The 16,772-nt window shown below is 40.1% G+C and overlaps 1 protein-coding gene across 3 annotated transcripts in view; it reads right to left on the bottom strand.

Moving 5' to 3' along the window:
- Positions 1-16,772, bottom strand: part of PATJ (PATJ crumbs cell polarity complex component) — a 340,451-nt gene that overhangs the window by 278,933 nt on the left and 44,746 nt on the right. For all 3 annotated transcript variants that reach the window (XM_020993089.2, XM_078156676.1, XM_020993086.2), the window contains exons 13-14: positions 10,772-10,848; positions 6,158-6,214 (exon numbers count right to left, since the gene is read on the bottom strand). In XM_020993089.2, the coding sequence (XP_020848748.1) occupies positions 6,158-6,214; positions 10,772-10,848 (134 nt within the window). The remainder of the gene's footprint in view (positions 1-6,157; positions 6,215-10,771; positions 10,849-16,772) is intronic.

Genomic DNA, 16,772 nt, shown 5'->3' with positions numbered 1-16,772 from the left:
AATAACAGAAGCCTAGATAGGTTAATAAAGAAATACTAGGGGCAGCTAGGTGGCACAGTGGATAGAGCACCGGCCCTGAAGTCAGGAGGACCTGAATTCAAATCTGGCCTCAGACCAAACACTTCATACTTAACTAGCTGTGTGACCCTGGGCAAGTCACTTGACCCCAATTGCCGAAAAAAAAAGAAATACTAGTGATACTAATGAATGGGAATCATTAAGACTTGCTATCCCACAGCTTAAAGAAAACTAATCATGTAAGTAACTTCTGCTGATTGTAAAAGACAGTCACAGTGTGGATATGGTATAAACATACAATATTTCATCCTTTTTCCTGTCTTCCACTTGCTTTGAAAAATTCACTACTGAAAACTATATGTAGAGTCATTTCTTGGAGAAATCTTAAGAGAGCAGTTAAAAATCAATACTGCTACAATAAAAAGAGAACCTTCCAGTTTATTAAAATATTTAAAGTAGACCAGTATTTTTTGTGGTAGCAAAGAACTTGGAACCAAGTAGATACTCAGCAGCTAGGGAATCAAAACCTAAGAAGTTGTTTATCAACGTGATGGAATATTATTATTTAACAAGAAACAACGAATTTGAAGAATACAGAAAAACATGGGAAGACTTATATGAACTGGACCAAAGTGAAACAATTAGAACCAGGAAAACAGTACACACAAAGACTGAAATAATGTGAATGGAAAGGACAACAGAACAACCGGAAAAAATGCTGTGAAAATACAACGAACAAGGTTAGCCCCCAATGAAGGGACATGAAAGGGGCCTCCCTCCTTTCTTGGTAGAAGCAGAGCACAATGAATGTAGAATAGTATAATGAAATCAGACTTTTTCATTGTGTTTTGCTGAACTATATATTTTTTCTTTTTTTATATTAAGAGGTAGCTCTCCACAGGAACGGGGAAGGGGACACCAGGAAATATAGGTGATGTGAAAAACAAAAGACATCAGTAAAAATGCATTTAAAAATAACATAACACACATGTAAAGAAGAATGGTTTTAAAAATAACATCTTGAATGTAGTATACACTTTCCAAAAAACAAGCTGTACATAAAGGAGACTCATGTTTTCAAGCACAATTCCCCTCCCCCCCTTTTTTGTTCTTTGAATATGGAAATTCTCAAATTTATTGGTATTTGTCAAATTTAGAATAACAAAAAAAATTTTAATTTTTTTTTAAAGTCAATCCTGCTCATTAGAGCAAAGGCATTTGAAATTCAACTAAAAGGGATTTTGATGCAAAACTGTCATGAAGATCCAAAACCCAAAAGCCAAGTATAAAGTTGTTCCTAAGTCCCAGATGGCTTTTCATTCTAAGAAAAAAAGTTCAGAACGAGTTAGAAATTGTTTTCATCTTTACTTTTGTCATGAAAACCAAGATTAATTTATACAGGGATTGGAACAATTGAAATTATGTAAAGAAAAGTGCTAAATTTTCTTTATATGTTTGCAAGTTATTTTATTCTAAATGGCACCCTCCTTTACATATGCATTTAATAACTGGTGGATCAAAGTTAATTGTTCTGCTTTTTTATTTTAGTAAAAACTTTTATCCTTGTCATAAATTAACATCTTACTGGATTGTGTGGCATAACCCTTCTTCCCTGTTGGATATCCACCCCAGAGAAAGCTACCTAAGTTGCAAGAATAATGCCTAGGAAAAAATAAATTAATTAATTAAAAAAAAAATAATGCCTAGGACGGAAAAAAAAAGCCAGAGGAGGGAAGGTGGAGGGAGGGAGCCTCTACAGAATTATCTTCTAAACCACAAATACCTTTCACATACATAACTGGGGAAGATAATCATATCTTGACAGATGCTAAATGGAAGGAAGGGTCAAATATGTCTCTATAAACACCTTTTAGATAGAAAACACTTTATTTTTAGTATTATCATCTGTGTTTTACAATTTTCAAAGCTTTTTCATACGTGGTATCAAATTCACCCTTTAAAAGAACCCTCTGAGGTAGTCACAGAGAGTGATAATTTTCCTAATTTTCAGATGAAGAAATGGAGAACTAGAAAGACAATTTATACAAAAACATAAACATTGTAAAAAAAACAAATTTGGAAAAATTTAGGAATTTTGAATCAATCTATTCATCAGTCATGATTCTAGATGAAGAATGCTACCCACCTCTTGCTAGAAAGGTAATAGACATTAGCAGAATGAAACATACAATATTACAATGACCAATATGGGAATTTGGCTTGCTTGATTATGATGATATCACCAGGGTTTTGTTTTTCTTTCCTTCTTTCAAGTGGTGTGGGAGGAGGTAAGAGAGAGAAAAGTTAAATGTTTGATAACTGAAAAATATTAATTAGAAAAAAATGACTCTCTGAGGCAGCCACAAGTATCTCCATTTTATAGATGAGTAAACTGGGCCTTTAGAGAAGCTCACTGGGTTATGAAAAGCCATACACACAAGTCTTCCATGTCTATATCTACTGTTCATTCCACTATCAACATGGAAGCACATGAGATCAAGCCCAGTTCTACCTATCAGTTCCACTGAACTATAACAATATGATTTGTTTCTAAAACATTGGCAGAAAACAAAGTCTCCATTTGCTACTCCCACTGGTGGTAGAATAAAATTTTCCAACCTAGAGGGCTTCTTTCAATGGTTTTCCATCCCTGTGGCCTCTGATTCTCTGGTTACAGAGAATGACATAGAATTTACAATCTGGTTAATTTGAAATTACCAAGAGGAAAAACTCGGTGCTTAACTCTTGTTTTTGCTTGCTAGTTACAAAGGCAACCAAAATAAGTTTTTGGAAGTATACCCAATTCCATGACTCAGATGGTGGCTGGCTTTTAGCATGTCAACATCTGGTCCACAATGGATTTATGTTTAAATATTTGGAACTTGGTATTAGGTTTAAAATTTCTACAAGACGCCAAATAAAATAATTTAAAGAACTAAATCAAAACTCATCATGACACCACCTCTGTAGTGGAGGAGAGGTAACCAAAGTCAAAAATTGAGCTGCTTCCTTCTCTGCTTCTGGAAGTCTAGGCTCCTACATCATTCACCTGCAATGTTCTTATTTTTAAAAAGTCTTTTGTTTTGACATTTGTTCTTAACATCTCAACAAACACTTAAGACTCTGAAAGGCATACATGTAATATGTAGATAGACAGATAGATAGATAGATAGATAGATAGATAGATAGATAGATAGATAGATAGATAGATAGATAGATTATAGATATTGATCTGTTACCACAAAAAGTTCTCTTATAACTCTTTTGGTAATATATATACAAATATTTTGGTATCTTATAAAGTCATCTAAATCTGCATTGTATACTGAAATCATCATACCAGCATTTTCATAATAAATCAATCAACAAGTATTTATTAAGTACCTACCATGGGCCAAGCATTGTGCTAGGCACTGGAAATATAAAGAAAAAAGAAAACAGCCCTTGCCCTCAAGGAACCTATAATCTATAAGAAAGAACCAGAGGCAGCTACGTGGCACAGTGGATACAGCACTGGCCCTGAAGTCAGGAGGACCTGAGTTCAAATCCAGCATCAGACCAAAACACTTAACACTTCCTAGCTGTGTGACCCTGGGCAAGTCACTTAACCCCAACTGCCTAAAAACTTAAAAAAAAAAAAAAGAAAGAACCAAGAACTAGGAACAACGACCTGGAAAGAAAGTAAGTAGTTCATTGATTAGGGAAGACTTGAAAATAAACTGTGGTATATGATTAGAACTGATTGGAGGGGGATGAGGCGGACATAAGAAATGAGAAGCATGAGAAATTCAGAAAAATATGGGAAGACATGTTTAAATGGTTGAATGAAATAAGGAGAATCAGAAAAATAAAATACATGATGTTTGTAATAATGTAATTGAAAAGAATATAAAAATGAAGCCAAAGTCTAACTGTAAAAAAATATGTGTATATGGTTCACAATTCATCTAGAGGAACAAAATTGGTCTAGAATCCTGCAGAAAACAGTGGAATAAAGTAGGAAGGAAGGGGGGCCTACAAGCACCAGATTTTAAACTATATTATAAAACAGTAATCAACAAAGCAATTTGCTACTGTGCAAGAATTAGAGAGGGTGATTAAGGGAAGAGATTAGGCATAAAATATATTGAAGCAAACAAGCACAGAAGCCTAACATTTGATAATCACAAAGATCCCAGCTATTGAGGGTAAGAACTCAATATATTTTTTAAAAATAGTAACAACTATTAGGAAAACTGGAAAGCAATCTGGCAGAAATTAGACCTATACCAACATGACACAGCATACCTCAAGATAAGCTCCAAATGGGTACATGATTTAGAAATAAAAGCTGACATCATAAACAAATTAGATGAGCAGTCTCTAGATAAGAGAAGTTCATGACCAAACAAGATAAAGAGGATCAAAGGAGTTCATTTTTTTAAATTACATTAAATTAAAATTTTTGCCTAAACAAAATCAATGGAGATAAAATCAGAAGTGAAGCAGCTAAAGTGGGGGGGGAAATCTTTGCAACAAGTTTCTTTAGTAATTTCTTCTTCCTAAAATACATAGGGAACTGATTTGAATCCCCAAGAATAAGAGCCATTCCACAATTGATAAATGATCAAAGAATATGAACAACCAGTCTTCAGAGGAAAAAATTCATGTAATCAAAAGCCATATGAAAAAGTGCTCTAAATAACTAATAATTAGAAATGCAATTTACATGGTCCCACCTCACATGCATCAGATTGACAAAGGCAATAAAATCAGAAACTGGCAAATGTTGGAGGAAATACAGAAAAAACACATACATAGATATATTCTTTGTGGATCTGTGAGTTGATAAAACCACGTTTTATTAAATGGTGCCTACTTTTAGATCCAGTGACACCAATATTAGTTCAATAACCCCCAATGATAAAAGAGAGAAGAAAAGGACAGAAATATTTAAAGAAGCTCTTTTTGCAGTGGCAAAGATTTGGAAACTAAAGAGATGCCTATCATTGTGAAATGATGAAGGAATGATGAAGAATGTTGCTTCAGAAGAATCTAGGAGGATTTATATAACCTGATGGAGAGTTGAAATGAACAGAACCAAGAGAAGAATATATATAGTGACAACACAGTAAAAAAAAAAAAAGACTTTATCCCTCTGATCAACCACGATTCCAGAGACAAAATATCCTCCCTATTTCCTGACAGAACGGTGACGCTATCTGATGCATGTTAGGGGGGAGGCATCACAGAGTTGTTTTAAGTTGCATTTCTAACTATTAGTGACTTAGAGCATTTTTTTAACATACCTTTTTCTTGCCTGAATTTCTTCCTCTGAAAACTGATTTTTCACATTCATTGACTGGGGAATGGCTCTGATTCTTATAAATTTAAATCAGTTCCCTCTACACCTTATCTGTTTTGCTTGACTATATGTATTTGTAATAGGGGTTTTGTTTTGTTTTGTTCTCACAGAGGGAATTAGGAGAAGGGAAATGGGTAGATAAAAAGGATAGAAGACAGATTTTCAATGACTGAAAAAAACAAAATTTAATTTTTTTAAATTTAATTACATTTTTAAAAGAAAAAATATGATTTTAAGAGAACCAATCATGAAACATACCTCCTTTATTTAGGAAGAGAAATAGGGCGCTATTTCAGAGGATTGTTGCCTATTCTATCGGATAAAGTCACTCTATTAGTTGTTTATGCTGAAAAGTTTTACTTTGTTCCAAGAGAGGTTTCAGTTCTAGAGGAGGAAAGTGGGAGGACACCTATACCCAGAAATAACTAACTTAAAAACAATTGGGAGCCATAGGACTTGCTAAAAAAAAAGTCAACAAGCACTTATTAAATACCAACAACTTGTTCCAGGCCCCATACTAAGCACTTGTAATAGAAAGCAATGCAACAACAGTCCCTGCCCTCAAGGAGCTGACATTCTAATGAGGGCAACAACATATAAATAGGTAGATACGAGACATATGAGGCATATGGGTGAAACTGAAGGTAATCCAGGCAGAAGAAGATGGAAAAAGTTAGAATAAGGAAATATATCACAACGAGGAGTCTCATCAGCAGGGCTTCTTCCAGCACTTTGGCAAAAGCTTTAGAGACTTAAAACAATTGTTGTAAGGTTTCTGTTACAAATAATGCTTACCTTTGAAAACTTCTGTAACTCAGCATCATCGACAATCTGTGTATCCAAAATGACAACCTGGAGAGTTTAGGAATTAAAAAAAATGTTAAACACTTTAGAGAACAAAACCAAACCACACACACCTATCTCTCACCCCAAGCTATCTGATCAAATACCCTGGGAAGCCGCCTCCATCTGACCTGGATAACTACCCCACACCTAGTCTAATCTCTCTGAAAGGGATCAATACATCCCAAATGCCAGAGACGATCGCAAAGAGAAATTGATGGCAAAAAGCAAATGTGTCCCAAAAGGGTGATTTCCATGTACCTTTTTTTTTTAAATGCCCACAGAATCTTGGAGCTAGGAGATACCTTAGAGATCCTTCAGTCCAGAGATTCTTACCTGGGGCCCCAAAACTTTTTAAAATAATGGTATTTCAATATATTTCCTTCATAAGACTACGTTATTTTATTTTATGCATTTAAAAACATGACTCTAAGAAAGAGTTCATGGGAATCACCAAATTAACTAAGAGGCCCAGGGGTCTAGGATGCAAAGAAAGTTTAGGACCCCTGTCTCGTACAACTCTCTCATTTTACAAATGAGGCAAAACAGGCCTAGAGAGGGAAGGTGATTTCCCTCAAGATCAGATAGCAAATTAGTAGCACAGCCAAGATACAGATGCCCTGTCTCCTGAACTGTATTCCCAGGCTTCTTCTGTCCCACAGTGTATCACTTGTTAAAGATTTCAAATTTGCTCAAAAGTTGAACAGAAGCAGGTAAATGTATGTGTGCGTGTATGTGTGTGTTTCAAGAATTACAGTATTACAAAATCTTTGAAATTACCCCCAAATTCACTAAACTGTGCACACCCCTTGACCCAGAGATACAACTGCTAGTTCCATAACCTACAGAGATCAAAGAGGAAAAGGACTTCTATATACAAAAGTATTTATAGCCACTTATACTAATATATCACACTTCAAGTTTTAAAAAGTGATTGACGAATATCTCATTTAATCCTCACAATTCTGGAAGGTGGGCACTATGAGGAAACTGAGGCAGAGAGAAGTTAAGTGACTTGTGCAGGATAATACTGTTAATAAATGTCTGAGGTCACATTTGAACTCAGGGCTTCCTGATTCCAGGGTCAGTGATCTCTCTCTACTGCTCCACCTATTGGGGGTTTTAGCAAAGACTCATATGAACAGATTCACAGTGAAGTGAGCAGAACTGGGAAGATAATGCACACAGTAACAAAACTTTGTAAAGAAAGAACTCTGAATGACAATCAGCCCTAATAATAACATTATAACATTGTAACTCTTCTGGATACAATAACCAGCCATAATTCCAAAGGCCAGATGATGAAACCCACTAGCCACCTCTTCTGATCAGAGGGGGGATGACCTCCAAGGTAGAAGGAGATACACATTTTCAGATGCAGCCAATGGAGGGCTCCTTTGTTCTGCTGACCAGGGAGAGTTGACACAAGGATTCATTTTTACTTTTCTCCACTTGAGGGTGAAGAAGAAGGGGCCGGGGAGAGGGTTGCCAAAATTGAAAAACAAAAATAAGAAAAGAGGGTCACTAAAGCACTTTTTTTAAAATGCAAAGAAATTAGGACAAAGGTCAGTAGGAAACCCAGACAAGCAGAAAAGTTTTGAAAAATAATAAGTGGATTTATTATATATTTTAAAAGAAAAAGAAATTCCTAATACAAATTTGTGGCTTCAAGAGCAATCCTCCATTTGGGCCCACTATATACACAGAAATGTTCATCTTATTGGGTGTTGCTTAAATTGGGGGCAGGTGGAGCACTAAATGAGAAAACAAGCCTGCAGGTCCTGAGAGACTCCTGAAAACAAGAGTCCCCAAAATCTGAGAGGCTGGAGAAACCTCAAAGCCTTAGGCTCTGAGCCAGAAGAGACCTCAGAAGCCAGACTATCCAGCTCCCTCATTTTACAGACAAGGAAACTGAGGCCCAGGTTGGTGAAATGGGAGTGATTCCCTTTGTAACATCCCTGGCAAGTGACCATCCAGCCTTGGCCCAGAAGACCTCTTGAAAAGCAGAACGCACTTCTCCCCAAAGCAGCCCATTCATTCATGTGCATGTGGTCTTCCTGTTAGACTGTGAGTTCCAGGACTACCTTTTGCCTCTTTCTGAATCCCCAGCACTTAGCACAGTGCCTGGCACATAGAAGGGGCTTAATGTTTACTGACTGGTTGATGGACTGCCTTCTGGCCAGTTCTCCTTGCTAAGAAGTTTTTCTTGACATCAGGCCTAACTAAGGCCTAGAGAAAAGAATTGGAAGTATTTGGAGTCACAGGCATTGAGGCATTGGATTGGAGACTTAGAATTGGAAGGGGCCTTTGAGGTCAGCTAGTAGCAGACCCAAGACTCAAACCCTAACTTCACAAACATTCACATAAATTCCACCCTTTTCTCTAAGAATTAGGGTAAGTAAGGAAAACACCTGGACTCAAAAGCCTGTTTAGTCCCTATCTGTCCCTTCCTAGCTCTGGGACCAAAAGCAATTCCCTTAATCTCTCTTGTCCCCTTGCTATTAAAAATACAAACGTAATCAGATTTTGTTTTGAACTGAGTCAAACAGCAACAGACGTACCCTTGGTTGAGCAAGGCTAAGATGGGGACTCAGAAGGCGATAGAAACTCCATGACCTTTGGCTCAAGGATGCTATAGCAGGAACCCCTGGCAGGTGGAGAACCATATCTGGTGGCCTCACCTCAGCCCGACAGATGGAGCTTCCGGTTTTAACTGACTGTTTTTGTGACCTAGTCTCTAAACTAAGGGTGGGGAACCTGTGGCCTCTAGACCACACGTGGCCCTCTAGGCCCTCAAGTGCAGCCCTTTAATCGAATCCAAACAATTCAGGGGCCACACTTGAGGACCTAGAAAGCCACATGTGACCTCAAGGCCCCACCCCTGCCCTAAACTCTGCTGTTTCTACCCCCTGAAGAAGCTGCAACTATTGTCAGCACCCTCCAAAACTGACACTCTAGGATAAATCACTAGTCACTTACCCTGGTTACAGCTCTGTTTAAATAAGTGGCTACTAGACTTCTAGTTCTGACATCCTCTGACACTGACACCAGTGGTCCATGGGTAAGAATGTTAGACCTGGAATCAGGAGACCTGAGTTCAAATCCAGCCTCAGATACTGACAAGCTATATGTTGTTGAGCAAGTCACTTAACCTTTGTGTGCCTCAGTTTCCTAAACTACAAAATGGGGATAATAATAGCACCTACCTCCCAGGGTTGTTGTGAGGATCCACTAAGATAATATATGTACGACACTTTATATGCTTTACAGCATCACATAAAAGCTAGCTTTTAAAAATAACATAACAGGGGCAGCTAGGTGGCATGGTGGATAGAGCACTGGCCCTGAAGTCAGGAGGACCTGAGTTCTAATCTGGCCTCAGACCAAACACCTGACACTTACTAGCTGTGTGATCCTGGGCAAGTCACTTAACCCCAATTGCCTTTAAAAAAAATAATTGTAACAACAAAAACAGTGCCTACATGGTGCCACAGGGCACAGAGTGCTGAGCCTGGAGTCAGGAGAACCTGAGTTCAAATCCAGCCCCAGATACTTAATAGCTACGTGACCGTGGGCCTCAACTTCTGCCTGCCTCCGCTTCTTCAACTGTAAAATGAGGCTAACAGCACCTACCACCCAGGGTTGTCATGAAGATCGAATCAGACAGCAACTGTAAAGTGTTTAGCACAGTATGCGCACATAGTAGGTGCTATATAAATGGCATTTATCTTCATCATCATTACACAGTCTAACAGAAGTCTATTAGCACAAGAGATCGTAATTATCCTATATTCTAACAAAATATCATTATGTCAATGTCACAACGTAACATATTAATGTTACAATAGTATAACATCACTGTATCTGCTAACATTCTACCACTATCAGCTTAAGTGCAAACATATGAAAGGAAAAATCAGTAAAGGTTTAAGGGGAATTTTTTTTCATCACAAAAAGCTATTGTAAGCCAAGCTCAAGCCTTTTCTAAATGTCAAACTTTCTTCCATCAGGAAGATTCTCCAAAAAATCCTTTCTGTGACTGTAATAACAGGTGAAAGGAATTCCAACCTAACTTAAATGACTCCCTTCCCCCCCCAGTCGCTGACCTGTTCCATCATCATTCCTCCACTCTTTTCAGAAAAGTCTAAGATCCTGCATGAAACACAGGCCTAATGTCCCAAGCTGCGCTGGCGGCCAATAAAACAAACAAATCGCAAACACAATCATCAAAATGCCAGCCGCTCTAAGTAGCTGACGAATGTGGCAAATTTAAAGGCAAGCACTCCCTCCCCCGCCACTCCCCCCCAGTTCTGCCGACTGTGCCTTCAACTGTTCCAACATGAAGTGAACCACTGGGACTCGCAGTGGCACTTCTTTTTTCATCCCTAACTGTTCTCACATCTCAAACCACTGTGATTTTCCCAATCCGTTATTTCCAACACAAGGAAGGGGGTGGGAGGGGGGAGGGAAGCCATTCCCAGAAGTGCTTGTTTCTCCTAATTACTACGTTACAAGCCTCACATTAAGCCAGACATGAGTACATTTTATGGAAGCATAATAACATACCATTACTTCATAATCGGGGCCCAACAGGTTTTCCCACTTGGATTTCAGCTTATTTTCCAGGGAGCCAGGAACTGTATCTAGACATAAAAAATATGGAGCTGAGAACAGAAAACATCAGCATTTTTCAGTAAAAACAGAGACTAAAGAGAAACAGAAGTAGAAAAATGGAGGCCAAATCAAGTGGGCAGCTGAAGTCAGAGGTGAATCTGAGGAATGAGGTCAAAGAGAGCTCCAACAAAGGAGGATTCTCTTCCCAGGCCACCTGCCACTCCCATTTCTGGCTGAGTGAGAGCCGTCGAGGGAATCTGGAGGGACAGCCTGGGTTCGAGACACATCTTGGCTGTGTGACCCTGGTCTAGTCCACCAACTATGCAGCACCCTGGCAACTCCATAAGACAATGAGTTGTGGAAACAGGGCTTGCCTACATTGGTTTGGGGAGTTTTCTCATCTCTTTGGTGGAGGGTCTTAAAGGAGAAATGAGGATTTACAAACGAGAACTAGAAACCAAACTTCTGGTTAGAACTAAAAGCCGTGCTGGCCACCTCCCTCCTCCACTTCTTCTTCCTCACCGCTGCCTCTTAGAATGTGTAGCTTTCTTCAAGGTTCCACCCAGGGGCCCCCTTCCTCAATTCCTTAATTACTTTGTCTCTCCCTCCTCTCCAATCATTATCGGAGCCCACCCTGCCCAACACCCACCGCCAGCAACAGGAGGTACCAGCTAAATTGCCAACTTGGAGTCAAAAACACACAGAAATTAAAGTCCTCCCTCTAATAACTGGCTGTGTGACCCTGGACAAGTCTCTAACCCTTTCAGTACTCTAGCAAGGCATCGATAAAATGGGCTAAAATTTACAGATGTCTCGCTGATTTGCATCAACGGAGGAACCTTTCTACATGAGGAGGTCCTCACACAGGTGAAATCAATCACTGGTCTGAACTTCCTTTCTCCTTTGAGCCCCCAGAATGTAATCTCTCTTAGAATAGAAGCTCTTTGAGGACAGAGACAACTCCATTTTTGTCTTTGGCACCATAGTGGTTACTTAACAAAAGACTGGTAGATTGTATTGCCTTAAATATTAATCACTTCACAATTATGGGATCACAGAGTTAGAGATGGAAAGGACCTTGTACATAACCTAAGCCCAACTCCCTCAAAGAACAGAGAATGAAGCTGAGAACCAGAGAGATTAAAAGCTAGCTATGAAGATCATTGATTGGATGGAATCCCATGTCTACCCACTCCCTCCCAACCTGTAAGTCCCCACCCATTAGAATGTAAACAGTCTGAGAGTAAGGACCTTTGCTTTCTTATCCTCTGTATCCCCAGGGCTTAGCACCACAGAAGATACTTAGCCAAAGATTATTGGATTGGATTACTCTAAATGTTAACCACTTAAGTCACATAATCAGATTCAGAGCTGGAAGGGAATTGAAAGGCATCCAACTCCCTCATTGTACAGATGAGGAAACTGAGGCAGGAAATGTTGAAGTGACTTGCCCAGGGTCACAAAGCTCATAAGGATCTGAAGTGGGATTTGAACCCAGGTCTTCCTGACTCCAAGTTGCATACTCTAACCAATGCCAAACCTAGCCACCTCAGGCTATTTCTTCCACTCTGCTGGAGGACCCTGCCCTTACTGGGAAATCTCTGTTCTCATGAGCATGCAGCCATATGAGCTGAGACTCAGTCTTCTTTCCACACTTGGCAGGGATTGAGGCTTGTCTGGCTTAATGAGGGCTGTCAGTAACATGAGCTCCTGGAGGTCTGGTTCCGGGCCAGTCTTTGTAGGGAGTACAGCTACCCTGACCTGTCTATCTTTTCAACCGTCACCCCGCAAAGTGAGATGATCACATTATGTCATCCAGCCTACCCTCTGGATGACCTCACTCCCAGCACAGCCCAAGTATCAAAGTCTCCAGCCTGAGCCACACTAAACAGGTAAGAGCCTAATGCCCCCAGTTCCCTGGACAGAGCTCTCAAAAACAAACTCTGCTCCCTTTTAAAAAAACAAGAAACACAAAAGCCTCCACAGTTTGTCACAAGCCTGGATAAGTCAGAGAAAGATTATCACAGCCAACATGAGCCAGCTGGCTGCAGATCTGAGTGTGGCCTTCCACACTCCCAGGCTCTTTGGTCCTCAAGCAGAGATGCCTACGATACTCCATTAGGGGCTGCACCTTCATCATCCCAGAATGAAGCTTAGGAATCCTGAAAAGATGCTGCACTGTAAATCTGACAACAAGAGTTATGTCTCCTAAGGTGAGTTAGATGGAGGCATTCCAATAACCTGAGTTCTTGCAAGAGCGCCATTCCACAAAGTAACCTCTCCAAGGGGAAGTGACATCACAGGGTCATAGATTTAGAGATGGGATGGCTCTTGGAGGCCCATGAATCTAAGCTCTTCATCTCACAGACAACACAAGAGGCAAGTGATTATCTAGGTCAGTTCTTCTTAGCGCCATGTCCAGCATGCTATCCACTATACCATCTACCTTTGGTGTCTCATGGAGTCAGGGAGAGGACAGACCCTTGGTTCTCAAAGGGCTGTGCAGGTAGAGTAATATGTTCAGATAAGGCCTGCTAAGCTGAAAAGCTTATGAACAGAATGTAAGCTCCTTGAGGGCAGGAACTATTATATTTGTATGTTGAGGGCCCAGGACAATGGCTGACTCCTGACGGCCACTTAATTAATGCTTGTAGGTTGACTGAGTACAGACCCAGCAGTGGAAGAACGTCCTTCATTCACGCATCAGCCTAAGAGGGTTCAGACAGACTCTCTGCCAGAAGAATGGCTGTATTTTTTTATCCACAGCAACTCAGAGAGTACCTATAATAGACAGTCCAACTGCACTGGCGCCAAGAGTAGCCACACCCAACAACACCATGGATCCTTGAAATATGAAAGAACTATTCCAGAATCCTATTAAGACCCTTTGACAACAATCTTCAAATTCAGTGGTATCACGGTAACTTGGTGATACGGTAATCTTCTTTTGCCAGTCTACATTTTTAAGATGAGGTTAACTTTCTATTTGTTTTATTCAAGGTTATATACTATTTTAGCCGGTGTCAGGAGGAGAAATACTTCTGACCTCTGAATATTCTGGGGTCCAATCTCAAGCCTACCACTCACACTGACCACATGTCATTAAGTAAATCGCTTTCATTCTATCTCATCATCTATAAAACGGGGATGACAATCACTTCCTTGCCTACATCACAGGATTCTTGTGAGGACCAGATCAGATTACAAGGTACTAGAACGTAAACATGGCAGGACACCACACATCTTTATCCTCCATTTGGGCAATGTGTCAGCTCCTTGAAGCAGATATCCTTCCAACAGTGGAGATGGAAACTTCCCACGCTGTTTTTTGTCCACTGTCTACTCCTTAAAGAATAGACTCAACAAATGAAGAGGCCTTCCTTCGGTTCTTTGAATAATTTATCCCTCCTTGGGGCAGAGGTGGAGGACAAAAGAGGCAAAATGCAGCATATATCATCAGAAGTAGTGGCGACATTAGTGGATTTTGTTGAACTGTAATTTTTGTTGGGCAGTTACGTGGTGCTACAGTGGATACAGTGCCTAGACTGGAGTCTTCTTGACTTCAAATATGGCCTCAGACACTTATAAGCTGTGTGACCCTGGGGAAGTCACTCAACCCTGTTTGCTTCAGTTTCCTCTTCTGAAAAATAAGCCAGAGAAGAAAACAGCCAACCACTCCAATATCTTTGCCAAGAAAACACCAAATAGGATCACAAAGAGTAGGACGTGACTAAACAACGTTTCACTGAATTTCAATTGATTTTGTTAAACATTTCCCAATCACATTTTAAGGAAGTGTTGTACCTGCTCTAAGGGACTGCAAAAACTAGTAACAATATGCCAAAGATGAGCTGAATAATAACAGCTAGCATGTACAGTCCTTAAATATTTACAAAGAGCTCTACAAATACGATCTCATTTGGTCTTCACAATAACCCTGGGAGGTAGGTGCTATTACTATCTGCCATTTTACAGTTGGGGAAACTGAGACAGGCAGAAGTCAAAAGACTACCCAGGGTCACACAGCTAGGAAGTACCTGAAGCCATTTCTCTGGACTCCAGATCCAGCAATATCTCTCTACCTGAATTTGCAATAAAGAGTTTTCTTAAAAATTGCCAATTGCACTCAATCCTCCCTTCTCCTGCCCTCAAGCTCCTACCCCATTGGCACATTTCAATGTTCAGCTATTACACAGGGTATCCCAAACGTCTTAATGCTATTTGTAACTTAAAACGACACTAAGACTTTTGGGACAGCCTATCTAACAGAGATTACAATAACCATGCCATGAATTGCCCCAAAAGTGACATGATCTAACCTGGGGCCCTGGGCACAGGCTGAAGAGGGAAAAGATTGTTCCAAATCTTTTACCAGCTTATTGATATTGGACTCACTGGGGATTCAAAGAGGCAGAGGGAAAGAGAGAGTACATTCCAGGCAATGAGGGCCAAGAAAGAGGCAAAGCTGGGAGTCAAGCTTACATCTGTCTCCTAACTTCCAGTCTGGGGGCTTTGTCCACTATACCCTTAATCCTCCTCATGTGATAACCAGAATTTACAAGCGACAAGATCCAGGAGGCAGATGGTAAAGATGAATTCAACAGAAACTACAAGACAGGAGCTGTCCTTTCTCACCCTCAGTTTCGCTCCCCTACTTCCTCCAATCTCTTCCCTACTGGGAATGGAAAACTTAATTCTCAGACTGATGTAAAACACTATCCTTAATAAAGCTCCTCTCAAAGAAATCTCTGCTAATGCAAGGACAGTAGCTATGCATCTGTGATTCAGAGTTGCCCTACCTTTGGTCCAGAACCAATGCTAATAAAGGAAGATCGTTGGGAAGCCAAAAACCAGCATAATGAAGCTGAGCAGATGAGTCTTAAGCAGACATGGGGGAAGAGGTGAACAAAGAAAGTAATTCAACAGACTAGAACTGAGATCCTTGAGGACAAAACTCCTTTCATTCTTGTCTTTGTAATTCCCAGTCCAGGTGCTCAGTGCCTTACAACAAACAAATGTTGAAGCTAATTGATTTGAAGGTAGTTAGGAAATACAGTACAGGGAGTCAAGAAGACCTGAGCTCATCCAGTCTCAAACCTGTACTATCTAGACAACCTTGGGCAAGTCACTTAACCTCTGTCTGCCTCAGTCTCCTCCACTGTAAAATGGGAATAATAATAGCACCTACCTTATGGGGTCATAGTGAGGATCCAATTAGGCAATATTTGTGAAAGCACTTAGCACATTGCCTGGAACACAGTAGGCACTTAATAAATGTGGATTGCCTTATTCTCTTATCTCACAGAAGCTTCCGAGCTCCAAGGACAGATTTAACATGGTGCCATGACAGAGAGCTATCCTTGGAGTCAAGGGACCTTGGCTTGAATTGTTGATCTTCCATTTGCTACTTGTGTCAATAAGTCAGTCAATGAACATTTATTAAACACCTGCTATGTTCTAGGGACTGTGCGAAACACTAGGGACACAAATTTTTTAAAATACCCATCTCTACCTTCAAGGAGCTTACAGTCTAATGGGAGAAAATAAAATAAAAATTATAATTTGCAGGAAAAAAAATCAGCAAACTACCAAAAAAACCCAATCTCATGGAAGAACACTCAAAAGGAAGTAAAAGGTGAGGGAGGGTGAGTTACCCAACATGGGGGCGTGGTCAGAGAAGTCCCAGAGTAGTGCAGTGAGGTGAGAAATGAGACATCTGAGCTGAGCCCCACCCTTATTCAGAGGTTTTAGAGTCCCTGGCTCCACCCTCCAATCAGAAGGGAGAGATGAGGTAGAGAACCATGACTAGATGGATCTCCCGGGATGATGACGTTTTCCCGATAATGAGTTTTCATGGCGTCATTTGTGTGACCATGGACAAGTTACTGAACCTCTCCAGGCCGCAGTTTATGAAAAACAATTTTGGACAAACTGGTCTGTAAAACCCTCTCCG

Source organism: Phascolarctos cinereus, unplaced genomic scaffold, assembly GCF_003287225.1.
Source record: "Phascolarctos cinereus isolate Bilbo 61053 unplaced genomic scaffold, phaCin_HiC Scaffold_5;HRSCAF=322, whole genome shotgun sequence".
Lineage (NCBI taxonomy): Eukaryota > Metazoa > Chordata > Mammalia > Diprotodontia > Phascolarctidae > Phascolarctos > Phascolarctos cinereus.
Note: the sequence above shows the minus strand (reverse complement) of the source record. Positions and strands in the feature narration are given on the sequence as shown.